Source organism: Pseudoliparis swirei, chromosome 13 (genome assembly GCF_029220125.1).
Source record: "Pseudoliparis swirei isolate HS2019 ecotype Mariana Trench chromosome 13, NWPU_hadal_v1, whole genome shotgun sequence".
Classification (NCBI taxonomy): Eukaryota; Metazoa; Chordata; class Actinopteri; order Perciformes; family Liparidae; genus Pseudoliparis; species Pseudoliparis swirei.
In genome coordinates, this window is record NC_079400.1 from 13,710,150 (window position 1) to 13,730,015 (window position 19,866).

Sequence of the window (19,866 nt, forward strand, 5' to 3'; positions counted from 1 at the left end):
GAAAATGGAAATAAATCTCATGTTGGTGTGTTGTGTATAAAACTGGATCAGTTTCCTTAAAAACAACATGAAATCATCCATAAATCACCTTAAACAACACAAATACCGTCACCTATAAACTATTTACCAAATCTCATTGTCCTTTGTGTATATAAAAACGGACTTCCCCTTCAGAGTCAACCGCTCCTCAACATGGTCCTCGTGGTCATGTGACCATGTCTCTCTGACCATCCAACAGCAGCCATAACAATAGATAACTCAGTAGAATTAAAGAACCTTGAGATTGGAGGCCGTTACTTCTGGAGTTTCGTCGTAGTCTCCAAATGTGTTGGGAAGACCTGAGAGGAGGAAACATAAACTATGAGGTCGACACGCGGTGCAACGTGAAGAAGGCTAAAGGTCAACCTGTGTTACACAGAACAGCAGCATGGTGGGTCTTTGCATTGCATTATATTGTTTGTAATATTATGTCTCGAAGCATAGATGTCTGACAGGGTGGCCAAACGTGTACTAACTTAACAATCGATAAGTTTGAGTGTATAATGTATAGAAATGTATGGGTTCAATAAAAAACTATGCAAAACCTAAATTAATCAGACCAGTCTTATTTATATTTGTATTTAATCTCAGTGGAAAATGTGCATAGTATTTTATCAAAACAAAAATATATACATTGTTTGAAATCAAATGTAATTTGACTCCAACATCTCAAGGCCTGTTCAACATGATGATGATGCAACACTGAACAGGTGATGGTATGGACTCCGTACATTCTGTTCACCTGTAACCACTCACTCACAAACTCTGGGAGAATTGCCAGTACTACACTGATCAGAATCAGAATCAGAATCAGTTTTATTGGCCAAGTAGTTTGCACAACAAGGAATTTGACTTGGTAAAGTGTCTCTGTGCTTACACAAAATGTACATTACAACGCAATACAATACAGAACAAACTAAACAAATAGTGCAGAACAGAACTGATGACCAGTTTAATACTAAATTTGATCTAAGACATGGAATATCGATCATACACTTCAATAGCAGAAGTTTATATGCCAATTTAGAAAATATAAAAGATTATCTAGGTCAATTCACCTCACCCTTTAGTGTGATAGCCATCTCTGAAACCTGGCTTAGTCTGGAGAAAGGTGTGGATTTTGAACTGGAAGGGTATGATTTAAATTTCAGTAATCGAGACAACAAAAAGGGAGGGGGGACAGCTTTGTATGTTGATCGAAGACTTAAATATAAGATTGTTAACTGCATGACTGCTGCTATTGAGGATGTGTGTAAATGTATTTCTATAGAGATTTTCATGAGAAAAAAGAAAAATCTTATTGTTAGTTGTGTTTACAGAGCTCCCAGCTCCAGTATAGAGAAGTTCAAGGAAGTGATGGAAGGTATGTTTACAAACACTGAGCAGAAAGTCACTTTCATTTGTGGTGATTACAATATTGATTTATTAAATCCAAATAAACTATTATCGATTGATGAATATACTGCGACAATGTACAGTATGAGCTTATACCCTATCATTACTAAACCCAGTAGAATAACAGCTCAATCAGCAACAATTATAGATAATATATTCACTAATAACATGGAAGATAATTTAATTAGTGGGTTACTTATAAATGATATAAGTGACCACCTACCAGTGTTTGTTATCTACGATTGTGAACATAAAATGATGAAGGATGAAGGTATAACAAGACAGAGTAGAGTAAGAACAGAAGTTACCCTTGATGCTTTTAGAAGGGAATTGCTGGGACAAGACTGGAGAACTGTTTATGAAGCAGTGGATGTAAACTCTGCTTATGACTCTTTCTTGGATATTTTTTTATCAATATATGATAGAAGCTGTCCAATGCGACAAAGCAATAAGAAAATCAATAGCTCTGATAAACCATGGATCACAAAGGGCTTGTTGAATGCCTGTAAAAAAAAAAAAAACCTTGTACAAAATTTTTATAAAAGATAGAACTAGAGAAAAAGAAATGAAATATAAAAGATATAAAAATAAATTAACTGATATTATTAGAAAATGTAAGAAGGATTACTGCAATTTAATGTTAGAAAAAAATAAAAATAATATCAGGGGCACATGGAACATACTAAACTCAGTCATTAGGAGAAAAAAAAATATCCAGCTTTTCTAATTATTTTATAGATAATTATAGGACAATCACTGACAAGAAGGAGGTGGTGGAGAGCTTCAACAACTTCTTTGTGAATGTGGGGCCCAAACTGGCAAAAGAAATAAACCCTCCACAAGGAGGAGGTGCTGAAATATTCTATGGAGAAAGAAATCCAGATACTATCTATTTGAGAGGTACAGATAAAAATGAAATTATTAACGTTGTTCAGAAGTTTAAGAACAAAACATCTCTGGATTGGAATGGTATTGACATGACTTTAATAAAACAAGTAATTGACACTATAGTAGACCCTCTAACTTTCATCTGTAATCTATCGTTTGACTTGGGATGCTTTCCCAGTAATATGAAAACTGCTAAAGTAATCCCAGGATACAAAGCTGGAGAAAAACACCTATTTACTAACTACAGGCCAGTTTCACTGCTCTCCCAGTTCTCTAAAATTCTCGAAAAGCTCTTTGTTGTGCGGTTGGACAGCTTCATTGACAAATATGAGTTGCTTATGGACAGACAATATGGTTTTAGAACGAATAGATCAACTGCAATGGCTTTAATGGATTTAGTCGAAGAATTAACAAGTAACAGTGATTAAAAAAAATATTCAGTAGGTGTAAACATAAAGAAAGCGTTTGACACAATTGATCATGGTATTTTAATACATAAACTGGAAAGGTATGGTATTAGAGGGGTAGGGCTAAATTGGTTAAAAAGTTACATTGAAAACAGAAAACAGTTTGTTCAGATGGGTGTAACTAGGTCACCTCTCTTAGATATTATATGTGGTGTTCCGCAGGGGTCAATTCTTGGACCGAAATTATTTGTACTGTACATCAATGACATCTGCAATGTTTCTAAAATATTGAATTATGTTATTTTTGCTGATGACACAAATGTATTCTGTGCTGGGGAGAACCTTCAGCAGCTGTTGGAGGTTGTCACGGCAGAATTGAGTAAGCTAAAGTTGTGGTTCGATGTCAATAAATTATCAGTAAACATTAAAAAAACAAAATTTATGGTTTTTGGTAATACAAATATACATCCGAATACTCCGGTAGAATTAATGTTGGATAGTGTTATGCTGGAAAGAGTTTTCGAGAATATGTTTTTAGGCGTGATAATCGACCACAACTTTAGCTGGAAACAACATGTCAAGTATGTAAGGTGCAAATTAGCACGAACTGTAGGGATATTATGCAAAACACGGCACATACTGAACTATAAATCATTGCAGACATTATATTACACTCTCATTCTACCATACATGACCTATTGTGTTGAAGTGTGGGGGAACACCTACAAAAGCACCATACAGCCATTATGCATCATGCAAAAGAGAGCAATTAGAATCGTAAATAATGTAGGATATCTTGAGCACACCAATGCACTGTTCTTAAAATCACATACACTGAAACTTAGGGATATAGTAGAGTTCAAAACAGCACAAATTGTGTACAAAGCTAAACATAATTCACTTCCTGGAAATATTCAAAAGATTTTTAGAGATAGAGAAGGAGAGTATGAACTAAGAGGGAGATGGAATTTCAAACAGCCAATTGTTCATTCAACTCTAAAAAGCATGTGCTTATCTGTCTGTGGGGTGAAACAGTGGAATAGTTTAACTGATGACATCAAGGAAAGTAAGAATCTGGTGATATAAAAAAATATATTTAAAGACATGACTCTGGACAAGTACAGACGTATCAGCATTGATGACGCATCATAAGTAACGGGTAATGGGGACAAGTTTTTTTTGTTTTTGTTTTGTTGATTGTTTTATGTATATGTAGGTATGTGTGTTTATGTGTGTGTATATATGTTTATATGGGTGTGTGAATTTGTATGCATGTGTATATGTTTATATGTATATATATAGGTATATGTATATGGTTCTCTAAAATAAGTATTTTCATGAAAGCATAGGTTAGGGCACTTATAAGCTTGATAGCTTCAGCCATGACCCTTTCGGTCGGCCACTTTCTTCTTTTGTTGAAATTTTGATTTTTGTATAGTATTGCTGATCGAAATAAACTAAACTAAACTAAGGGGAATCCAACTGATTCAAGGCCTGAGATGAAGAAGAGATGCAGTTGTCTGGGCCAAGTGAAGGTTACCTGCATTGGGATAACAGATGATGAAGGCGGTGGTGCATTTTCCAATGGCTTCAATGAACGGCCTCATCTCTGTCGCCCCCAAGGCACAGTTCAGACCAATACTGCAACACAGAGGGACACAACCAGTAAGGAACTGGAGTTCAGACCAATACTGCAACACAGAGGGACAAAACCAGTCGGGCACTGGAGTTCAGACCAATACTGCAACACAGAGGGACAAAACCAGTCGGGCACTGGAGTTCAGACCAATACTCAGGGTTTTTCCTGGGTCAAAATGGGTCTTCGGTGCTCCCCCAAAAAAATGTTGGCGCGCGCACGGTCTGTATTGCCTTGTTCCCGTAATTAGCAGACATCTAGGTTTTTTTTCTTTCTTCATAAATAATGGAGGCAATGCTTGAGGAAATCATTTTGCTAAAATAGATCAGCTAATAGATTGACAATTAGAGATGCACCGATCAGGTTTTTTGGTGCCAATCACTGATCACTGAAATCAGTATCTGCCGATCCGATAAAACCGATCACCGATCACGGTGCCGATTGAAGCATTCTATTTATTGTGTAGCATTATTGCCTAGGACTATGAGAAAATACATATATAAAGCACCTCAAACATTAAAGAAATTACCGATTTCTTGAAACATTTAGGACTTTTACTTTGAAAAATGTCCTAATTGATACATTAAAATTGTTTGATTGCTATTGTAGGGGATTTCAGATATGTATGGAACACATCTGCATTATTCATTTCGTGGAACTCTTGAGGAAATCTATTTACAGGACTTTTTTTAACATACAAAAGTCTGACTTATTTTTATAAACTCTTCCTTGGTACAGTACAAATGTTTTAATGTTCGCATAATTTAAGCTAAATCTCAGAAACGATCTCTAAAGATACAAAATCAGTTCATTGTTTACTTGTATATGTTAGTGTATGATTTGTCGACATCTTATTTTGAAAAAACGGATGTTTCACGTGGTTCTTTCCGCTAACTTTGTAAAACCGGATGTTGTGTCACGTGAATCCTGCCGCTAACTTTATCAAAACCCTCGCGCGCTCCCGATGGAATGCGTTTACCGTGAACATCAGTCTATAGGGGCTCAGACATGTGAGTGTCGGCTGAGTTGACCAATGAGATCCGAGTGTCGGCTGAGTTGACCGCAGCAGCTGGCCGCTCAGTCCATTCGCGCACCTCACAGTTGCGTATTGATCAGACAAGAAGACACGCTTATCAACTCGATTACTATTGATCCAAACAGAACGAGGGTTCGGCTGTAGCCGACTTGAAACATACTATTGAGAACATATTTGCTGACATGCACATGATGAACACAGGTTGTTGTTTTTTTTTTTCCATCGCAGACTTTTTTTGCCTTAGGCGCTCGGGATTTGTCATAGGTGCTCGGGAAAACGGCGTAGGCGCGCGCCCAAATTTTCTCTATGCAGGAAAAACCCTGATACTGCAACACAGAGGGACACAACCAGTAAGGAACTGGGACCACAGAGAGAGTAGTAGTACTGGGACAGGTGTGTGGTGTCCAGGGACTCACCACAGGGGGTTCATGTGGGACACGCTCACTACGAAGGCCTCGCCCGTCTGGCCGGACAGAGTGCGTCCACTCCGGTCCACGATGGTGCCGGAGATCTACGGGGGGGGGTTATAATAAACCCTGTGTTCATCTGAATATAGCTTGACGATAATATGGCACAAGACAGACAGACATTATTATATAACAGGAGTCTAGACGTACGAATAAAGGTCTCCTCTCGTAGCTCTTCTCAAACAGCAGGTCGATGGCAAACAAGGCCGCCTGGAGACACACGAGAGCACAGACATCACCTCCTGTATACTATACAACATCAAATGATGTGTTTGTTGACATGTGGGAACCAATCAGACGAGGGCTACCTTCGCGTTGGCCGTATCAAAGATGGTTTCAACCAGAAGGATGTCAGCTCCTCCGTCCAGTAACCCTCTGACCTGCTCCGAGTAGGCCTCCACCAGCTCATCGAAGGCTGGGGAGAGAACACACACACACACACACACACACACACACACACACACACACACACACACACACACACACACACACACACACACACACACACACACACACACACACACACACACACACACACACACACACACACACACACACACACACACACACACACACACAGAATTGAGGTGATATCAAAGTCACAGATCTTCTGTAACTCGTTGCTTTTTGAACAAGAGGAAAAGTAACTAGAGTAAAGAATATAATAAAGTCCCCAGTAGAAGTATGTAATGTATTCTTTAAGTTTATATTGAAATCACTCAAACTGTAACAAAGTGTATCAGGTCGATATATCAGCCCAGACTGGCTTTAGGCCATCAATAGCTTCAACAATAACTTTCCTTCCACCAGAGAGCTCTAAAAAACAGATTCCACCTCGTCCCTCATTTTGACTCGTCACTGTGAATGAACAGATACTCCACCTCCAGATCGACTCCCTCTTACACGGGGAACACAGATGTATTTTGGCATTTTAAAGAAGTCTCTCGAGTGCTCGGTAAGCCATGTTTCTGAAAGGTCGCGCTTCAGTCGGGATACATTATTAATTAAGACTTCTTGTATTCAGACTGAAAGTGGAGAATGTATTCCATGGCAGAGAAACACATAAATCACTAAACTGAGTTTCATCAAAAAAAACTACTTAAAATGTAAATCAGTCACTGGTGAAGGGATCAAAGGTCATGGTGTAGAGGTCAGGCCTTCCAGACCAGAGTGCATGTAAAGAATCACGAATACAGATAAAAACTCAACCTAACAAAGTCCTTCATACCTTAAGACTCCATTTCTTTGATGTGGTTATAGGAGGTGGATAATAAGCTTATCGTATCTCAAATATGCTACTTCACCTATCGGGTTTTTTGTGTGTGTCCGTCACTTCATGAAAACTTTATTTATAAAACAATGTCTGCATCTTACTGATGTTCCTGAAGTCGGGCCTCTCCACAGACGGGGACACAGACAGCGTCTTATTGGTGGGCCCCAGCGCCCCGGCCACATAGCGCTTACAACCTGATGACACAAACAGACCACAGCTGACATTACACACGCGTGTGCGTGTGCCTCCCCCGTGCATGTGTTTAACCCCCGCTGCAGCGCTTAAAGTCCAGCTGACCCGTTAGTTTGAAGACGTCGTCGGCCGCCCTCCTCGCCAGCTCCGCAGACGCCCGGTTGAGGCGGTACGCCTGGCGACAAACGCACAACAGAGAAACCAGCCTGTCACATGTGTGTGTTGGTAAGAATCGGACGCACAACAAAGGTTATGACTCAATGTAGTACGTTAATGCATCTTTTTATTTGACCTACAATGACGACCGGAGTCAATACAGGACATCATAGAGACAGCCAGTGCAATGAAACAACATGAGACCAGATCTAAAGTCGTAGTGTGAAGAACAAACCACCAGACACATGAAATCAGAGTATAAAACGTTTACTTCTTTACGCCATCAGTGTGATTCACAGTGAGATCTGCGTTTGCATTTGTCACATTAGTCACTGTAACAGTCAACATCCTCGCAGCACTACTCTTTATGACCTGAAAGAGCCTCGTCTCGTCCCTGGGGAGCTGCAAGTAAAAGCAAATGAACTACATACACACAGAATATATGTTTTATTTAGAATTCCTTATAAAATGTTAAACTTCAAACAATAGTACTTTGATGTCAGTGTCTTATGACTCTTGAAAACAGAAATCAGGAGGATGTTGGAGCTCTTGGTGAGATCAAGGTCACAGAACCCACAAACACATGGAGGGTCCACCATCCGGGGGAAAAACACTGACTAAACTGAGAAAATCGTTAATTTTAAAAAAATGGAGTCAACTGTAAGTGAACGTGGTGGGATTTACTAAAACGTGGACGCCTGGCAGGATTTCTCCCCAGTGGTCAACAGTGTCATCCGCCATACCATGTGCTCCAGTCCATAGTCCGCCTGGGCCACGGAGGTGCTGCTGAAGGTGTTGGTCTCTATGATGTCAGCGCCGGCCAGCAGGTAGTCCTGGAAACAGAGCGCAGGGTTCACACACATGTTGACCAATGGATTTACATGACCATGTACACTACCGTTGAAACGTTTGGGGTCACTTAGAAATGTCCTTATTTGTCAAAGCACTGTTTTTATCAGTGAAGATAACATTAAATGAATCATAAATACATCTTTACAGTTAATTGTTAGGTTTGAGAGCATGTGTTTTCAATATTGTATTAAAGAATGTAAACCCTATGAATTATTGTTTACTCCTTGGGGTTGTAATTACTAGAAGAAGAGTAATAATTACAATCATATTATTGCTGTGTTGTTTATTCTGTACCGGTCAACCTAAGAGCAAAAGGTTCCAGGGTCACATCTGGGTAATAAGCAGACACAGGAACAATGTTGTGTTTCAGGTCTCCCCACATAACTCACCCACACCACACAGGACTCAAGGTCATGAAGCATCACTGATAAGAGACCTCATCCTGTTTTGTGTAACCACTTGTTTCAATAAAAGGACTGTCGGGGGAGAACTGAGCCAGAGTGTTTTGGAGACGTGTGAAGGCACAGCTCAACTCTCTCCTTGCAGCAAGTAAAACTACGAGCTCGAGTCTGTCATCTGTGGTCAGTGGAGTTGGTCTGGTAATTGAACGAGCGGGGCTTTATCTTTAAGGTGAAAACCCCACATTAATTGGTCCTTCGAGCCGGATCCCAACACATCGTCAACGGAAAAAAGGGAGGGGAAGACACGCCGAAGTCTGTCGACAGCCAGGGTCTTAGCTGATCCTGTCAATGTCCCGGGACGTGAATTCGTGGCCGGGCCGGTGCCTTAATTGTCCAACCTCCTTCTTTCCTGAGACGATTGACGGGATCCAGATCCAACCAGTGACCTCAGATGACAGGTAAGTAGTGGTTTCTCCACCCAAAGGAGGTTTGATAGAGGTTTCTCCACCTGAAGGAGGTAGTGGTTTCTCCACCCAAAGGAGGTTTGATAGAGGTTTCTCCACCTGAAGGAGGTAGTGGTTTCTCCACCCAAAGGAGGTAGTGGTTTCTCCACCCAAAGGAGGTTTGATAGTGGTTTCTCCACCCAAAGGAGGTTTGATAGTGGTTACTCCACCCTGAGGAGGTCATATAATTGTGAATGAATGTCGAATGCAAGTGAATGAATGTTTTTGATAAAATTGTGCATGGCTTGAGACGGAGAGTGATACTGCGGGATAACTGATACAAAGCTCCACACACTACACGCTGCCAAGTGTAACCTCACACGCCAACGCTGATTGGTTTAGTGAAAGACACATTTTACTTTAAAATCCTGATAACTAATATTGAGACTCATATTTGCTTCGTCATTTTTTGTTTTTTTAGTAAGAGCTGTAAATTACACACGCTCTGTTCCGAAATACACATTGTCAAATAAGAACACATAGTGTAAAGAATAATGGGGAATAGGGGTAGCAAACCGGTCCCTACGGGGGACATGAAGTACATGGAGTATTATTGTCCTGGTAGTACGATCCATTGTAAAACCTGGCATAAGAAACATGGATTCACAGGAAAGTTAGAAAAAGCCAGCTGTATTGAGTTATTGGAAAAACTTAGGGCTACAGCGGCAGGAAAGACAGGAAAAGAAAGAGAGGGGTGGGACAAACAGATGAGAATGGCAAAAATATGGGGTGAGCAAGCAAAGAAAAGAGCAGAAAGTCAAGAGAGGGAAAAGCAAAGTACAATGGTAGCGGCAGTTTCAGTAGATTCTGACGATGAAACAGGAGCGTCAACATCAGGTAGTGCAGCAGCAAGGAGAGCAAGGAGAGACAGAGAGAGACAAATCATAGAAGAACTAGACAGAAGAGAGAGAGAGATCGCAAGAAAAGAGGAGAGAGCCAGAGCAGAGAGGAAAAAGAGAGGTGAGGCAACAATAGATAAACACGAAGAGAGAATGGCACAAACGGGAGAGAGCGGGATGCGTAGTCCTGTTGAAACACGTTCAGTTACAGCAGGGAAGAACCTGTCTCTCACTCCCCCTGTATACCCCGACGTAGAACAACTGAAAGATGACATGCATGCACAGGCCTCTGCGTTCCCCTTGGTCGCCGTAGCAAATCCACATTACGGTTTACAAATGCCAGGGCAAGCAGACGGCATCCTAGATCGGGAAATAACGGTAAATGTTTTTCGTCCATGGACAGAAGAACAATGTAGAAAAGCATGTGAAGGACTGACTCCGTACAAACGAGATGCAGAAATATTCTGCAGGGAGCATCGCGCATTGGTGGATGCATTCCAATTGAACGTGAAGTCCTTAGGACGTTTTTGGGAATATTTGGGCACGAGTGGGGAAGAGTAAAGGGAGTGTTTACAGGAGCAGGACCAGGCGTCAATGCAAATTTCCTAGTCGTAGGACATGTAGAACTGCGCGCTCAGACCGACGCAGTGTATGGAGATATACGAAGGGTGTTCACTGTAGCACCAGATTACACTAAAATAGCGACATGTAGACAGGACGAGAAGGAGACTCTACAAAATTACAGGATGAGATTAGAGGAGTGCTTTAGAGCAAACAGCGGCATCCCATATGATGTTGGAGACGCCACCCCCTATCAACAACAGTTAAAACAGGCCTTAATGAATGGTTTCGGCCCAGGAATAGCTGAATATATCCGCAAATTCAACGTCAATCACAGAACAGGTTCAGTGCAAGAGTGTTTAAACTATGCGGAAAATGCAGCCAGCGTGATCAGAGAGAAGAAAAAGAAGAAGTCGACGGCAGCATTTGTAGTATCAGAAGAGGGGGATGAGCAGGAGGTATTTTTTGTGGGGGGAGGGGGAGCAAGAGGGCGAGGAGGTCATAAAGGAGGCCGAGATAAGGGCGGCTACAGAGGATGCAAGGGAGGAAGGAAAGAGCATGGTAAATTCCTGTGTCACAGATGCGGACAAGAAGGACATATGGCCAGGGACTGTTATGAAGACATATCCAAGGGAGGTGACGGTCAGTTTCGTAAAAATCAATATTCAGATGAGAGAGATCACAGAAACCCCCCTCGTAATCCTGACGTCCATAATTGACTAGGCGTAGAGGAGTCAGGACTGGACAAAACTGACATACACCTGGTAGATTTATCAGAAGTCCTACTAAGCATGTCCAAATCCAATGTAAAACCCCTCCGCACGCTCATGATAAACGGCGTGAGAATAGAGTTCCTCTGTGATAGTGGAGCAGATACGTCAGTCGTGCGTGAGGAGGTTCCTAATATGTGGCCTCAGAGCGGTACTATATTTGTCAAATCAGCAAATGGACAGATAGATCAAAGACCAGTATCAAAACCTCTCGCCCTGGAAGATGAAGCAACAGGAGTTACCACCTGTCTACCTTTTGTTCTCATCAAGAACTGCCCCGTCAATCTGTTAGGCCGAGATGGTATGGAAAAATTAAGATTAAGCCTAGTTCCAGTTACGGGGGGGATGAGGGCAGTGGGTCCAGGACAGAAAATAGAAGACCAAATATTTGTACAAAAAGCAGTAAACGAGCCCCATTACTATTGGTCTCTAAATATGCCCCGACCAGACCTAACAGGCACAGGAAAAAAGTTGATAGAAATGATCACGCCCCAGGAGCACCAACAGGTCAAAGCTCCGGAAGAACTACACATGACCATACGTTACAAAAAGACCCCAGGCCCTGATAAACCATTCGACGACAAAGTGACCCGCTTGGGGCCACAGAAAGTGACGTTTAGGATGTTATATCAGGACGACCATGGGAACGTAGCGGTATCTGTAGGAATACCCCAGCCAGTTCAAGCATTAATGCAAGACTCACAGGTCCCCCACGTGTCCGTTGTCCGAGGCCCGGGGGTCCTATGGAAAGATCTGGGTCATATAGTAAGGGAGGGGGACCAAGCAACTGACTGGGAAGACGACAAAGAAAGTGGGTGGCAACGCAGTGGAGGGCTTAGACGAAAACATCTTGGCTTTATGTTAACCATGACTCCGCGAGCCCACCTGGACGATAACGACCTAGCCTGATGTATGCTAACGGAGGAAGCTCTGGAGGCCCTTAAGGAAGTTCCTGAATGTGTGTGGTCAACAGGGAAATGTGATGTGGGACGAATGGCGAATGCCCAGCCAGTGCATGTGCGCGCCAAAACTAATTACAGGCCCAACATTAGACAATATCCCCTGAAAGAAGATGCCAAGAAAGGCATTAAGCCAGTAATTAGTGACATGCTGAAAGCAGGTATATTGCGTGAATGTCCAGATGCATCATGTAATACACCAATTTTTCCAGTAAGAAAGGCTGATAAGGAGTCCTGGCGCATGATTCAAGACCTAAGAGCAGTAAATGAGGCAGTAGAAAGCACAGCACCCACAGTACCAGATCCACATACACTTATGAACAGCCTAGGGCCAGGAAAGGCGTGGTTCTCCGTTGTAGACCTTAGCAACGCATTTTTCTCCATCCCTGTGGAAAAAGAATCCCAGGGTTGGTTTGGATTCACACATGAGGGCACAAAGTACACTTACACCAGACTCCCCCAAGGGTTTGTTGACAGCCCTACGATTTTCTCGAGAGAAATCGCGAATTGCCTGTCAACATTAAAACTCCCAAAAACCTCCCAAATCCTGGTGTACGTAGATGATATCCTAGTAGCCTCACCATCTAAACAAGAATGTGTTGAAGCTACATTGAATCTGCTGACTCACTTAGCAAAAACAGGCAACAAAGTGTCCAAACAGAAACTGCAGTTTGTACAAGAGGAAGTGGTGTTTTTGGGTCATAGTCTGACTCGCGAGGGAAGACGAATCCATGCTGACAGAAAACAAACAGTGCTAAACGCACCCAAACCTGTGACAAAGAGACAGATGATGCAGTTTTTAGGTTTGACTAATTACTGCAGATCATGGGTCCCAGAGTATGCCGCCTTAACACAACCATTGTTGGACACAATCTACACTGACGACATGACCATGACAGGAAAGATACAATGGACACCAGCGGCAGATAACGCTTTCAAGGCTACCAAACGTTGCCTCGTGGGCTCATCTGTCCTGGCATTACCCGATTATGACAAACCATTTGAACAGCCTGTTGACTGCAAGGGAGGCTTTATGACATCAGTATTAACACAGAAACACGGGACCAAATCACGACCAATAGGATTCTATTCAAAGAAATTGGACCCTGTGTCCCTGGCCCTCCCTGTATGTGTGCAAGCAGTATGTGCAGCCGCTATGGCTGTGCACTGCACCGCTGAAATTATACTGTTCCATCCGCTCATACTGATGGTACCACACGCAGTATCCATGTTATTGAGTGAGACAAAGATGGCTTTCTTATCCCCAGCACGTTATCTGGCATTAACAGCTACACTTATGTCACAAGCACATATCACCATTAAGAGATGCACCACTTTGAACCCAGCTACATTACTACCTACACCTGAGGACGGAGAACCACACAACTGTCAAGAGGAAACCGAGAAAACATGCAAGCCACGTCCTGATCTGAAAGATATACCATTAGGCTTTGGCGAGACATGGTTTGTAGACGGTTCATGTTCTAAATCGATAACTGGACAGAACCTGACAGGGTTTGCTGTTGTGACAGAAAAAGAGGTAGTTAAGGCTGGAAAACTCCCACACACGTATTCAGCACAAGCAGCAGAATTGGTGGCATTAACTGAAGCGTGCAAAGCAGCAGAAGGGAAAGACATAACAGTGTACACAGACAGCCAATATGCCTACTCAACTCTACATGTGTTCGGAGCCCAATGGGCTCGCAGAGGAATGAAGACGTCAACAGGAAAGCCTGTCATACACGCACACCTACTGACTAACCTTTTAAAAGCAGTATTGTTACCACGTACAGTCGCAATATGTAAGTGTGCAGCACATACTAGTAGAAAGGACATGGTGACACGAGGTAATGCACACGCAGACATCAAAGCAAAGGAAGCAGCTGTCGGGAAATATGGTTTACACGTTTTCCTACACAGTAGAGAAAGTGTTCCACAGCCAATACCACTAGAGGTATTACGTGACATGCAGAACAGTGCACCTGAGAACGAAAAAAAGAAGTGGTTGACCGACGGAGCAGAAACAGATAAAGACGGTTTGTTTAGAATACAAAGCAAACTCGTGCTCCCAGCAAGCTTGTACAACACAGCTGGCCATTTGAGTCATGGGCCATGCCATGTCTCAACAGTAGGGATGGTACGGATGATAAACATGCATTTCCATACATACAATTACACAAAATTTTCCAAAAACTTTTGTAGAGCGTGTATGATATGTTGCAGACATAATGCACAAGGAAATGAAAGACCAATGAGAGGGAAATTTCCTTCCCCCTCATACCCATTCCAATATTTGAACATGGACTTTATTGAACTAACACCATGCAAAGGCTACAAGTACTGCTTAGTGTTAATATGTCCGTTCTCTAAATGGGTGGACATAATCCCAGCTAAACATGCAGACGCCATAACGGTAGCAAAAGCCATTTGCAAGAGTATCATACCAAACAAAGGGATTCCAGAGAGACTGTACAGTGACAACGGCTCTCATTTTGTAAATCGGGTCATCTCCTTAATGGCCGAACATTTAAACATTCAGTTAAAAAACCACTGCGCATATCACCCCCAGAGTGCAGGGTTAGTCGAGAGGACAAACGGCACAGTGAAGCTGAGGCTTAGAAAAACAATGGAAGAGACGGGGAGGACATGGGAGGAATGTGTGTCTCTGGTTGAAACATACATGAGAATTACGCCCACTCCGCAGGGGCTGTCACCTTTTGAAATAGTGACAGGGAGGCAGTTTAGACTACCAATTATAGACACTATAAGAGAGGTAGATGATGCGGGGGCAGAGCACACACTAGCTGACTGGATGAGCCGTCTTTTTAAAAGCAACGAGATCGCTCGAACAAATAACCTGCCAGACATCTCTGCTCCCCTCCAGAACACCCGTGTGGAGCCAAGCGACCAGGTCCTCATCAAGGTGGTGAAAAGAAAACATTGGCACCATCCACGCTGGGAAGGTCCATTCACCGTCTTGCTGACTACTCCAACGTCGTTAAAAATTGCAGAGCGGAACACCTGGATACATCAGAGCCACTGCAAGAAGGTAATACCTCTCCAGGCAGACGACGGGATTGTGGTGTGAAGTCCGGTTACAAAGGGTGGTGGTTCGTTTAGGGGCCACTAATCTCAACCCGGTGAAGAAATCAACTGAGCCACATCCATTAGGAAAATGCTTGGTCAGGTGTTACTTGCAGTAGCCACAGTTGCTGCGACCCTAGTGGTCAGAGGACTGCTGAACTATAACGAACTGCAGTCAAGGCAGAAAAGATGGACACATCTGAAAAACGACCCCTGGGGTCGGGACAGCGAAGAAGAGAAACAACCACGGCTGAAGAATAAATGGTTTTCGTATATGCATAAGTTGGCTGCAAGTTATGGGAAAACAAATTGCTATGTGTGTTCTGTGTTGCCTATTTCCTCTGACCAGGTGACCCTTCATGGCAAAGTGATGAACAGATTGCAGGCTAAATGTTTTGCATCCATGACAGGGGTAGGTTACCAAAAGGCCAGAATAATAATTGACGATATCATCCCCCACGCTCCAGGTTTGAGAAATGGGATATGTGAAGCCGAATTTTGGGTAAACTGGAACCATACTGTTAGGGGGAAATCTATTCCACAGCGGCTGATCATGCGAGGCAAGGAGCAACATCCAATGTGTTACGAACAAGAGACAGGTACTATCCCTATGGGAAAAACCACAAATTGTAACCAAACTGGACTAAATGGTGAAGGTGCTCCTGTCCGTATGGGTAGAACATCAAACGGCACGTGGATGGTCCAGGGGGGTTGGTGGTTATGTGGGCATAATGCCTATTTAACATTACCTGCAAGCTGGACAGGAATTTGTGCTCCTGTCTTTGTGAGTGACCACACTGTTTTCCTGAAACTTGAAGACAAGCCTGTTGCCCGGGCACGGAGAAAGCGTGCCAATGCACAAATCCTGCCCCATGATTCTGTATGGGGTACCGATGTCCCTGACCAATTCAAACACTGGTCAACCGGTTCAAAAGTAGCGCTGGCATTGTTCCCCTGGACAGGCGTAGCAAAAAACATCCTGCGCATTGAAACCGTTGATTATAGATTAGGGTTGTTCATTAACTCCTCCATCATCATTGACGAAGCCCAAAACAAAGAGATTGATTCAATGAGAACCATGGTTATGCAGAACCGCATGACCCTTGATTTACTCACTGCTGCGTCTGGAGGTACTTGTGTTTTACTGAATACAACATGTTGTACATTCATTACCGATGACGTACATTCTGACAACATGACCTTTGCAATGGACCGCCTGCGGGCCCTCCAGAGGGCCATGGCCGCCGACCATGTTGACGTTTCACAATCCAACTGGTTCGGCTGGCTGTGGTCTGGAAGCTGGATGCAACTCCTCGTAAAAGCTGGAGTATTGATGACATGTATTTTCGTTCTGATGTGTTGTCTTATGGCTTGTATAATGCCCTGCATAAACGCAATGATTGGCAGGATGGTGGGTAATACCTTTGTACAATATGTCATGTTGCAGCAGGATGAATCCAAGAGCGAAGAAGATTATATGGCTCTGAAAAAAGCCCCCCTTGTTGTATAATCTAGTGTTGAACGCTCCCAGCAATGAGTACAGTACTAAGGTTTATAATGACGACCGGTTAGAAAATGTGTATAACAAGTTAACCAGGTCTGAATATGAGAAAAACACAGTACAAAGCTAAAAAATAAAATCAAAAATGAAAAACAGGAGGGAATGTTAGGTTTGAGAGCATGTGTTTTCAATATTGTATTAAAGAATGTAAACCCTATGAATTATTGTTTACTCCTTGGGGTTGTAATTACTAGAAGAAGAGTAATAATTACAATCATATTATTGCTGTGTTGTTTATTCTGTACCGGTCAACCTAAGAGCAAAAGGTTCCAGGGTCACATCTGGGTAATAAGCAGACACAGGAACAATGTTGTGTTTCAGGTCTCCCCACATAACTCACCCTAACCCACACCACACAGGACTCAAGGTCATGAAGCATCACTGATAAGAGACCTCATCCTGTTTTGTGTAACCACTTGTTTCAATAAAAGGACTGTCGGGGGAGAACTGAGCCAGAGTGTTTTGGAGACGTGTGAAGGCACAGCTCAACTCTCTCCTTGCAGCAAGTAAAACTACGAGCTCGAGTCTGTCATCTGTGGTCAGTGGAGTTGGTCTGGTAATTGAACGAGCGGGGCTTTATCTTTAAGGTGAAAACCCCACATTAATGTGGTAAATGACTATTCTCTGGTGGTTAATGAAGTCTCTCCATAGGTGTGTAGAGGCCCATCTCCAGTGTTCTAGTGGTACATTGTGTTATCGCCTTATTTTTTTTTTTTTTTTTTTTTTAATGGTTTATTTAATAAGGGACAGTGCACATTGATAAAAACATTGCAGTAGTCTTAGAAGACTAACGGAGGGGTAGAAAACCAATGAAAAGCCTTTTTATGTGAGCGCAGCTGAAAACAGTTATGCTGGTGAGAGAAGCTCTAAAACTGGCCTTCATTTGAGGGACAAGAAGAACAACATTACTATTTACAATAAAAATAATTATTTCTAACCTTGTCAATGTCTTGACTATATTTTATATTAATTTTTAATTCATTTGATAAATAAAAGTGTTTTGTTCATGGAAAACACCAACTTGTCTGTGTAGGAGCCATTCGTCAAGTCTGTATTCTATGTTTTTATATCTTTCTTATTCTAGTGTGTTTTTATATCTTTCTTATTGTAGTGTGTTTTTATATCTTTCTTATTCTAGTGTGTTTTTATATTTTTCTTATTATAGTATGTTTTTATATCTTTCTTATTGTAGTGTGTATTTATATCTTTCTTATTCGAGTATGTTTTTATATCTTTCTTATTGTAGTATGTTTTTATATCTTTCTTATTCTAGTATGTTTTTATATCTTTCTTATTCTAGTGTGTTTTTAAATCGTTCTTATTATCGTGTGTTTTTACCTCTGTTGACTCAGAGAGCCCTGCACAATAATTCCAATGTGTCTGGACTGTTGGTCGAGGCACAAATGGCAAATAAAAACCGTGAACCTTGATATGAATATAATACATTTCCATGACTTTTCCCAGACTTTTGGGATTTTATTTTTTCCAAGAACTTTTCCAGGCCTGGAATTAACCATTAAAAAAAAAAGACTTTTCCAGGTTTTCCATGACCATACGAACGGGTCAGGACACGGTAAACGGTTTAGAACGTCATAGATTCCTGTTTCACTGAATGTGTACTGGGTTGATGTCATAAAACTCACAACCCGTAGTCCTAAATGTCCTCTACACGTCTGATATAATGTGGGGTTCCCCTGAATGCAGGTACCTTGTGTATTTGGTAGACGATCTCGGGCTGTGTGAGGCTCAGGAGGTCGTTGTTGCCCTTCAGTGGGAGAAGGTGCTCTCTGAACTCATCCCCCCTGAAGTCTTCTTCTTCGAGCCTGTGCTGCTGGATCATGGTACCCATACCGCCGTCCAGGACCATGATCCTTTGCTGCAGCACCGCTCTCAGCTCGGACTCTAATGGACATTGGCATCCTGGAAAAGAAAAAGAGAATTCATATTCAACAGGGATTTGATTTTTTTACAGTTAAACAAATGTTTTAAAGAAAGAAAAAACAAGCAGATGGTGATAAACACATAGAAAAGGGAGAAAATAAAACCATCACTTAATAGATTGACTTCAACAGTCTCGATCAAACCAATAAACATCATCCGCATCACGTTTTTGCTAAAGATGTTGTCATACTTCACTGCTAGTTTTTCAAAAAGGATTATTTATAAAACAATTTGTTAGGGTTATAAGTGTAATTGAAACATATGTAAATGCGAGATGCATGTAAATATATATATATATATAATTTTCTTTATTGTTTTTCTTTATTTTATATTAATTATCTGATTTCAGAGTCATAGTCACTTCTTTCACTTAGTAGAACATGTGGATGTCATATATACTGTATATATATATATATACAGTGCATCCGGAAAGTATTCACAGCGCTTCACTTTTTCCACATTTTGTTATGTTACAGCCTTATTCCAAAATGGATTAAATTCATTATTTTCCTCAACATTCTACACACAACAACCCATAATGACATAGTGAAAACTGTTTTTTGCAAATCTGTTAAAAATAAAGAACGCAAACATAACATGTACATAAGTATTCACAGCCTTTGCCATGACACTCAAAATTTAGCTCAGGTGCATCCTGTTTCCACTGATCATCCTTCAGATGTTTGATTGGAGTCCACCTGTGCTAAATTCAGTTGATTGGACATGATTGAGAAAGGCACACACCTGTCTATATAAGGTATCACAGTTGACAGTGCATATTAGAGCATAAACCAAGCCATGAAGTTCAAGGAATTATCTATAGACCTCCGAGACAGAATTGTATCGAGGCACAGATCTGGCGAAGGGTACAGAAAGATTTCTGCAGCATTGAAAGTCCCAATGAGC

The 19,866-nt window shown here is 41.8% G+C and overlaps 1 protein-coding gene across 1 annotated transcript in view; it reads right to left on the reverse strand.

The window, feature by feature from the left end:
- Positions 1–19,866, reverse strand: part of mtr (5-methyltetrahydrofolate-homocysteine methyltransferase) — a 48,888-nt gene that overhangs the window by 24,878 nt on the left and 4,144 nt on the right. Inside the window, exons 2-10 of the mRNA XM_056429195.1 lie at positions 18,728–18,939; positions 8,233–8,322; positions 7,439–7,508; positions 7,243–7,335; positions 6,177–6,283; positions 6,019–6,078; positions 5,818–5,912; positions 4,270–4,370; positions 277–338 (exon numbers count right to left, since the gene is read on the reverse strand). Of these exons, the coding sequence (XP_056285170.1) occupies positions 277–338; positions 4,270–4,370; positions 5,818–5,912; positions 6,019–6,078; positions 6,177–6,283; positions 7,243–7,335; positions 7,439–7,508; positions 8,233–8,322; positions 18,728–18,939 (890 nt within the window). The remainder of the gene's footprint in view (positions 1–276; positions 339–4,269; positions 4,371–5,817; positions 5,913–6,018; positions 6,079–6,176; positions 6,284–7,242; positions 7,336–7,438; positions 7,509–8,232; positions 8,323–18,727; positions 18,940–19,866) is intronic.